Genomic DNA, 9,915 nt, shown 5'->3' with positions numbered 1-9,915 from the left:
GGACCTTCAAGTCCCGGTTGTTTTAAAGTTTGGGACTAAAGTCAGCATTAATTCAATGTTTGATTGCTAGTGTCACAGACGAGCACAAATATGACCTTTTATTCTAATTGGTGGCTTTAACCTAAAGGTTTCCCTGAGTCCGGATTGAAGCCATTAATCGGGACTAAAGGTCTTGCGCACATTTAGTTCCGGGGAAAAATTGTAATGTTATTTTAGAAATAATTAAAAAAATGTTGTAGCAATGAGAAACCAAACACATATCTCGTGTTTGTACTTAGCTTTGCTGGATACGGTTAGACAACTTTTAAGTAGCTAGGTAGCTTGTGTTGACAAAGGGAAAAAGCTGGCCCGGTATACAATCCAATTTTGATAATGATTACAAAATACTACTTAATTACCCCGTCTCAAAAAAAAAAAGAAATTTTTTTTGTAGATTTATTCAAAGTCAAACCATTTTGAATTTAATCAAATCTACATTAAAATATATACCATACTAGTACATTCATAAATGCTAGTATTTTTTCTTTATGAACTTAGACATATTTTTTTTTATCAAACCAGAACGTACGATATTCTTTTTAGGGCAAAGCTGGTGTATGACTATTATGCTAAAATATATGAACAGACACGACAATATAGTAACGATTAGGTGACCCTAAATCTATCCGTGTGTGATTGTTTCATCTTATTATACCTAAAGTTATGAGGCCCCATAGATCGTAGAGCACACGTCGAGGCCAACAAATCTAAAAAAAGACACTCAAAGTACGCGTGATATAGCCACAGAGAGAACCAAAATTTTCGCATGTGGACATGTCATGTCCACCTCATTGTTGCGTCTCTCGAGCGTTTAGTTTAGCTTCACTTATTATAAGAACCATATGATATGATATCGTATCAAAGGAAACGCATGCACATCCGTTCCCACACGTACGCTTTTAGCCGACACTGAAGGGCACAAAGGTACAAACAATCCGAGGAATAAAAAACGACAGCCCGAATCACGTACGCGATCCAAGCAAACTGATAAAAAACGAACGAATTCAAAGCGTAGCATAAACTATTCCCGTCCCTAGCTTGTTCTTCCTTGTGTGACGAACCTCCCCCTTCTGGGAAGCTCCCTTGCTTTGACCACGTTTGGATTTGCCCTTTTCCATCCCGGGAGCCGAGAACCGAGAGCCGAGAGCGAAGTGAACCCCGTTCGCTGTCGTCGCGCGCGGCACCGGCCGGGGGCATATAAATAGCGCACAGCCCGCCCCTCCCAGAGCCAGTCATCAGCACAGCAGCAAGCTCCCTCAGCTCGGTCTTCTCGGCAGGACCCGGCAAGCAAAGCCAAAGCCCAGCTCTTTCTCGGCCGGGAGATCGAGACATGGGGCGCGCTCCGTGCTGCGAGAAGATGGGGCTCAAGAGGGGCCCGTGGACGCCCGAGGAGGACAGGATCCTGGTGGCGCACATCGAGCGCCACGGCCACAGCAACTGGCGCGCGCTGCCCAAGCAGGCGGGCCTTCCCCGCTGCGGCAAGAGCTGCCGCCTCCGCTGGATCAACTACCTGCGCCCCGACATCAAGCGCGGCAACTTCACCCGCGAGGAGGAGGACGCAGTCATCCAACTCCACCAAATGCTCGGCAACAGGTACGGTGCTTATCCACGCATCATATCATCGTCACGCGAAAATAATTAACACCATCCCTTCGTTGCCGGGATATACTCAGTGTAGACTGGTTCTTGGTTCTTGATGATGTGGTCGAGTTTGATCCGGTCATTGCCAGAACCATTATTATAGAACATGCATGCATGCATGACCTAGCAATCAGCCACTTGTTGAGTTGTTGTTGTCTCGTAAAAATTACCGCCAATTTTTTTTAAAAAAAATCATGCGCACTAAACAGCTACTTTCTGTATGATTTCAGATGGTCGGCAATCGCTGCCAGGCTGCCGGGGAGGACGGACAACGAGATCAAGAACGTCTGGCACACTCACCTCAAGAAGCGACTGGAGCCTAAGACAGCCACGCAGGCGCCCAAGCGAAAGCCCAAGAAGCAGCAGCAGCCAGAGGCGGTGACGCTCGCAGCGCCGGTCTCGCCGGAGCAGTCAGTCTCCACGTCGACCACCAGCACCACCACTGACTACTCGGCGGCCTCGTCGTCGTTGGAGAACGCGGATAGCTTCACCTCGGAGGAGGAGGACTACCAGATTGACGACAGCTTCTGGTCCGAGACGCTGGCGATGGCGGTCGACAGTTCCGACTCCGGGATGGAGGAGGCAGAGGGCGCCTTCGGCGCGTCGCCGCCGGCGCCGTCGACCAACGACGACGTGGACTTTTGGCTCAAGCTGTTCATGCAGGCCAGCGACATGCAGAATTCGCCCCAGATTTATGCATGAACCTAGACGGTTCTCTCTCGATCGGCTGATGATGTTCTTGGCCTCAGAATTCTTTCAATCCTTTTGTTCTGCTCCGTTTCGGTGGACGTATATCTGACTGAAAACTTGTGCAGCGGAAAGCGATTGTGCTTCATCATGGCGGTGTTCACTTTTTGCGCATTATATACTACGATTTTAGTTGAGTTTTCTGTCACCTGTGCTTTCCGCCGCTAGCTGCTTATCAGGGACCAGGGTCCCTGCTACATGACCGATGTCCATGTCCATGATGTCAGCGTCAATGGAAGTTTCGTGAGAGTTTTATAGCAGAAAGAGATGAAGAGATAGAAGATAAAAGTTTGAAGAGATACAATCAGTTTTATAAGAATGGAACTTATCTACATTATTTTGAAATAGTCTTATAAACTAGTACATGAAACCTCTCGCCAAAGCTAGCCTTTAACCACTACTAGAATTAGGCTCTTCGCCCAGCGGCAAAAAGTTTACCGAGTGTTTTTTAAGCTTTCCCGGATGACTAAAACACTCGGGTGTATTCGGTACTATGCTCCGATCCGCTTTTCCCTATACACTTTTCGCCGCCTCGATTCGAGCATGAATAACGTACGGGCAGCTTGAGGAAATCTTCCACCGTTGGCCTCATGCAATGAAAAGATTTGTCTTAAAAGCACTCCCTCCATCCTAAAATATGGTTGTTGGCGCCAACCTAGACACCAAACACTAGAATGAATCATCTAGCGTGCTCTGTGCGGAGACACATACATAGTCCAGACTGCGGACCGTCGGCCTCAGGGTCGGACCGTCTGCCAGGAACTTTTAGCGCTCAACATATGCATCCTGTCTTTTGGTGGAGGTTGACGAACCAAAAACATATCCACTACCAGCACCCTTCGAGAAATAATAGATCTCACAAGTCATTTTGTTCCCGAAGTAAGAACTAAGCATGATGCAAGTCACCGGTTTTTCAAACCAATAGGTTGATCATTCAATAGAGCTCTAATGTATAAAGGCCGTTTTGGATTGCATCTTTCTCGGCCATGACCATCTGATCAATGGATCAAAGGTATATAATGGTGGTGTCCCCCAGCCTAAATAGACAAAGGGACTATGCATGTATCATGGGTTCATCGTCGTACCATTCCATATTTGAACAAGACAATATATCGACGATGAGTAGGCGAATGTAAAGTATCCTGACATCACATGATGAATAGGAGATGCTTGTTGCGTCACCTTTTGGGTCGTTTTATTCGACCGTTTTGTTTTAACGGGTGACCAGGGTTTTCTTGTTGGCCAATCTCGTAGAACGACCTTCTTGCTAGCGTATTTGGAGAGCAATTGATCGCAAGTAGGACCAGCTTTGACCAGCTGACCATGTGCGTTATATGTGCTTTGCTACTGCGTCTCCTTTTTTTTGCTTTGTGTGGAGGCCGACGCCTCTAGCTATGGACATACTGTCCGACTGAGTCAGCCAGATCACTGCATGAGTACCGAACCGTCCACGCATAGGTACCGGACAGTCCGCGATGCTCAAGTCAGGGAGCCGTGCTCGGCTGCTCAATTGAGCTTGCCCCCGACGCCCCTAAACTTGGTAGTCTTCTTGTCTGGAACCTTCCGAACAATCCCTCCTTGCGACATGTTTGACGTGCGAGGATCAGCAATGACGATGTTTTTGCCTTGCCTTTATCGTCATTTTCGGCCGAACTAAGACTTTTTTGCTTGCTGGTTCTATTGTATTGACAGGAAATAGTTGTGTGTCCACTTACATCTTCTGAAAAATCATCTGGCCCTTATTTATGGCCAATTGTATCTATCGACGAAAAACATTATAATCATTGGTGGCATGGGAAAAAGGATTATGCCACTTGCAATAAGAATGTCTCTTTAATTCATCTATATGATGAATAGTTTGTGTTAATTTAATGTTGTCATTTTTTACTAGCTCGTCAAATATTCTATCGCATTTGACAACATTAATAGTAAATTTAACTTCTTTTACCGATTCTTTTGAACCGACTGCAAAGAAGAACATGCAGAAGGTTTGGTGTTCATTAACCAAACAAGCTCAACGGTATATAATCTATGGATTCATCGTCTGAACTATCACGCTCTACTAGATGTATAGTACGAGTGACCAATTTTGATGTCTCTTTACATCGGTTTTTATAGGCCAAAGCCCGCTGATGTAGATGAGCTATTGAAAAGAACTGAGTGCCATCCAATTTGTCTCTTAAGTAGGATAGCAACCCATTAATAGCTCGCCCTGCTAGCTCTTTATCTGCGACATGAATTTGAAAGCATCAGCTTCTAGTGTCCTAGGACTTCTGGATAGAATCATTAACCGATTCTTCGCATCCCTATCGGACTGAGGCTAAATCAGTCAATCCTAATTCATATTCCTCGGAGAACATAAAATTTACTCTCTAAATCATTCTAGGAGACATACCATGCAAAAGCGGCACTAGTAAGGGATAAAGAAAATAAACGAACATGAAAGGCTTCCCCATCGGCCAATTTGCCTAGGTGTGCTAGAAATTGGCCTACATGTTCGTGTGTGCTTCTACCACTTTCACTAGAAAACTTATAAAACTCCGGTATTTGCCCCTTGTGGGTACGAGACAGTGTCAAACCGATGATCGTATAGCTTTTGATATGACTACCCTACTCTCGCTACACTAACTCCAAGCCTATCTCGAAATAATTCAGTCATCTCTTCCTTAATTTTCTCCATTGCATTCGGTGGCAAACCACCAGACCCTGGGCTGTGGGGCTCATTCGGTCGGGCATTGCTAGGAGACGACCTTCTTGCCGTGACTGATTGATAATGTTGATCGACCTATGATCATATGGTGCGCTGTTGTTTAAATATGTAGGGGCGGGATGTATTGCTGTTGTGGTGTGTAATAAATTGATGCATAGTGTGCAACAATAGGTTCTGTGTATGCGTATCCGGACTGTCTGGCTCAGGCGGTTGGACGGTCCGGCGCGATGTCGGATGGTTTGATGGAAAGTCCAGACTGTCTGGTTGTGTTTGCTACTATTGGGGCGCCACATGGTGGTCTTCGTGTAGTTTGGACTGTCCGACAGGTATGCATGTATCATGGGTTCATCGTCGTACCATTCCATGTTTGAACATGACAATATATCGACGATGAGTAGGCGGGTGGAAAGTATCCTAGCATCACAGGATGAATAGGTGATGCTTGTTGCATCACCTTTCGGGTCGTTTTATTCGACCGTTTTGTTTTAACGGGTGACCAGGGTTTTCTTGTTGGCCAATCTCGTAGAACGACCTTCTTGCTAACGTATTTGGAGAGCAATTGATCGAAAGTAGGTCTGACTTTGACCAGCCGACCATGTGCGTTATATGTGCTTTGCTCCTATGTCTCCTTTTTTTTGCTTTGTGTGGAGGCTGGCGCCTCTAGCTATAGGCGGACTATCCGACTGAGTCAGCTAGACCATATGCATGAATACAGAACCATCCGCGAGCAGGTGCCGACAGTCCGTGATGCTCGAGTCATGGAGCCGTGCTCGGCTGCTCAATTGAGCCTACCCCCCGATGCCACTGAACTTGGTAGTCTTCTTGTCCGGAACCTTCGGAACAATCCCTCCTTGCGACATGTTCGACGTGCGAGGATCACCAATGACGATGTTTTTGCCTTGCCTTTATCGCCATTTCCGGCCGAACTAAGACTTTTTTGCTTGTTGGTTCTATTGTATTGAAAGGAAATGCTTGTGTGTCCACTTACATCTTCAAAAAAACAATCGGCCCTCATTTATGGCCGATTGTATCTGTCGACGAAAAATATTACAATTATTGGTGGCATGGGAAAAAGGATTATGCCACTTGCAATAAGCACGTCTCTTTAATTCATCTATAGGATGAATAGTACATGTTAATTTAATGTTGCCATTTTTACTAGCTCGTCAAATATTCTATCGCATTTAACAACATTAATAGTAAATTTAACTTCTTGCCAATTCTTTTGAACCGGCTGCAAAGAAGAACATGCAGAAGGTTTGGCGTTCATTGGCAAAACAAGCTCAACGATATATACATCTACGGATTCATCATCTGAATTACCATGCTCTACTAGATGTATAGTACGGTTGGCCGATTTTGATGTCTCTTTACATCGGTTTTCACATGCCAATGTAGATGAGCTATTGAAAAGAACTGAGTGCCATCCCTGCTAGCTCTTTGTCTGCGAGATGAATTTGAAAGCATCGGCTTCTAGTGTCCCGGAACCTCTGGATATAATCATTAACCGATTCTTCGCGTCCCTATCGGACTGAGGCTAAATCAGCCAACCCTAATTCATATTCCTCGGAAAAAATGCTTATGAAATTTACTCTCTAAATCATTCTAGGAGACGTACCATGCAAAAGCGGCACTAGTAAGGGATAAAGAAAATAAACGAACATGAAAGGCCTCCCCATCGGCCAATTCGCCTAGGTGTGCTAGGAATTGGCCTACATGTTCGTGTGTGCTTCTACCACTTTCACTAGAAAACTTACAAAACTCTAGTATCCTTGTCCCTTGCGGGTACGAGACAATGTCAAACCGATGATCACATGGCTTTTGATATGACTACCCTACTCTGGCTACACAAACAAGACGTGCGAGGAGGCCAAGCGGAGCGCGTCCACGTACGCGTGCGCCAGTAGCAACAGCGAGTGCATCGACTCCAAGTACGGCAAGGGCCGGGGCTACCTCTGCAACTCCCCGCCGGATACGACGGCAACCCCTACCTGCTCAACGGCTGCCATGGTTCTCATTCTCCTACCGTCGCTGGCGCATCGGCATACCATATAATTGTGAATCCCCATTTGTTGTCGATGTATTAGACATAGATATCCTATTACTAGTTTCATATGATGGAAAACTAGGAGAAATAGACTTCTCCAACGAACATGTCAATTTTCTAGTTGATTCTTCTAACCCTCCAATCTGTTGTTTCATTTGATTCTGTTGTTGATCTACATATTGTTTAATAGATTGGATGTCGTCAGGTTTACTTACGTTGGAGATTTGAAGCGAAGATAGAAGAGATGTGACGTCGGTCTCTCCATGTTTGATAACCTTCTAGTGGCGATCTACCGTGTAATGTGACAAGAATTTCTTCTTTGCTTGACGCATGTTGTCTTTGTATTGCTATTGCTTATCGGCCGTCAAACTTTCAACAGCTGACTTCTGGATATTGTCTGGGGAGATATCGGTGTGATATTTAGAACTGGCTATTTTAGGGCCTGATTTTTAGTAGATCTAGACACATGTTTCCCAGCGGAGTCGCCAAAAAGTGTGTTGGCACCGATTTCGGCGCCAAACACTGGAACGAACCGCCTATTGGTGCTCTCTACAGAGGCGCGGATTGTCCGCGACACAGGGCCGGACGGTCCACGGTCTGAACGCAGGAGCCGCTCCTTCTTTGCGTACGTCCGGACGGTCCGCACCTAGGGCTCAGATAATGCACGATAGCGCAAAGGGTCGTCTTATTCGCTGTAGACATAGATCTCGCCTCCCGGGAAGGACCCCGTCGGGGCAAAGAGATCCTAGGGTGTGTATTGGCGTCTACAAGCCACCCAAGACGCCTCTGGTCGATATAGTGCTGAAGAGATGTGAAGATTCGAGGTAGAGGGAGGCTAAACTAGGGCTACTCCTAATACATAAGGTAAAAATGATAAGTAGAGTTGATTGAATCGATTGTGGAGGATTTAATTGGCCGTACCCCATCATCTACACAAAAGGGTGGATGTCTGGACCTATTACAAGTTGGTTCTCGAGTTAATCCCGCAGGTTTAATTAGCTAACAAATCTCGCAATAAATTCGGAACCCTAACTGATTTTGCGCACGCACGGACAGTCCGCGTTGGTACGACGGATAGTCTGTTTTTTTAATTTTTTCTCGTGAATTAATAATAATGAATATAGACATACATACGAACTATATTCGTAGATTAATTAATAAATATATATTTAGTCTAAAACAAATTATATTTTGAGACTGAGAGAGGACTTGTTAGCAGCGGAAACATGGAGAAGAAAACAAAGGAAGACGACTCGAGCTGAGCGAGGACACGGTTAGTTTGAATTTAGAGTTTCTTTATAAATTTCGTAGTCTCATACGATTTCTCATCTTTCCTATATACGACTAGCTATGCCACGATGGGCTAGTCACAAATAGATTCGGCCTTCTTGCTCTTTTGGGCCGGCCAACATGCTTTTTGGACTCGTCTTCTTTGCATCCGTCTTAGCATAGTTATCGGGTGTGAACAACTACACTGAACGACTGAAGTATGATACCAGATTGTTAGTAGGGAGGTTACTCTTATTTCATAGTCTCATAAATACCATATTGTTAGGCTATGGAAATTAGGACAACGACCGTTGTGCAATTAAGTCTTATATGTTTGAACAACATTCGTTGGCTTGTTGCTGCCAACTAGAGTTGGAGGAGGACACGATTAGTTCGAATTTATAGTTTGATTACAAATCTCGTAATATCTAAGGATCTTGAGAAAAATCTTGGAGGAAGGTTACTCTTATTTTCTCGAAACAAATTCCCCATCACTGTCCCAAAAGACTTAACAGAGATAAATATATTGCTGCCCCCCATCACCGCGTATCCTCGTTCCCCATTTAGGAGCCCCACGGCAGGGGCGGAGCCAAAGGGGGCCGACAGGGGCCATGGCCCCTCCTAATGCTGCAACACATACAAGAATATATATATATCTATAGTCTAAATTTTGTGTGTATAAATATATATACTCTAAATTTTGTGTAGCACAATTAATCAAATATGTAATAAAGTGGTTAGTAATATATGATCCATAACTATGTTGTAGTATGCCAAACAAAGTCTAAAAAAGACAAAGAATATAAGATAAAATATTTTTGAATGACCAATCGATGCATAAAACGTCAAACCTAATTCGCTTCAGACGCTAATATCTAAACCTCACCCCTTTATGATTCATTCTATCGTCTGGCTAGGCAGCTGCGATTACCGCTGACCACTTGACTTGCCTCTGCCATAGCCTCACAACCAAAGTCCAAAGAAGGTGATCACGCGAAGCAGCAGAATGAGTGCCAGCAACTTATAAACATAATACATTAGATCTCATGGATAATAAAATCTACAAATTTCAACTAAAGTTGTCACCTTATAATTGGTGTGTACACGATAAATTTGACGTGTACCTACGTAGTTTGACGAATTTTCATGAATCCTCGAGGCTAGTTGGATTTTTGAATTCTCTCAAAAAATTGTTAGCTGCCTCATGAATATTAGAGTCATTATATAAAAGTTGAATCTCATCAGTCGAATATTCATCGTTATATCGTCTTTATTATTTTAGTATTGTTCTTGGGTCACAACTTTAATTCAATATATCAATTAGCTAGAAAATGGACTCATCCACTAAAATAATTTATAAAGATCTAAAATTCTTATTCCATGTCGAGTGCTTAAACTTGATAACATTATTATACGATATTTTTTTATCAGATAGTATTGATGAATTGATCGCCCCCCCTTA

At 44.1% G+C, this 9,915-nt stretch overlaps 1 protein-coding gene across 1 annotated transcript; it reads left to right on the top strand.

Moving 5' to 3' along the window:
• Positions 1-1,286: 1,286 nt before the first annotated feature.
• On the top strand, positions 1,287-2,643 carry LOC541732 (myb-related protein Myb4). Its single transcript, NM_001309530.1, has 2 exons — positions 1,287-1,632; positions 1,911-2,643. Exons 1-2 carry the CDS (start codon positions 1,370-1,372, stop codon positions 2,380-2,382), a joined length of 735 nt encoding a protein of 244 aa, NP_001296459.1. The 5' UTR covers positions 1,287-1,369; the 3' UTR covers positions 2,383-2,643.
• Positions 2,644-9,915: the final 7,272 nt, after the last annotated feature.

The sequence above is a fragment of the Zea mays genome, chromosome 5 (genome assembly GCF_902167145.1).
Source record: "Zea mays cultivar B73 chromosome 5, Zm-B73-REFERENCE-NAM-5.0, whole genome shotgun sequence".
NCBI lineage: Eukaryota > Viridiplantae > Streptophyta > Magnoliopsida > Poales > Poaceae > Zea > Zea mays.
This window is presented reverse-complemented; position numbering and strand designations above follow the sequence as displayed.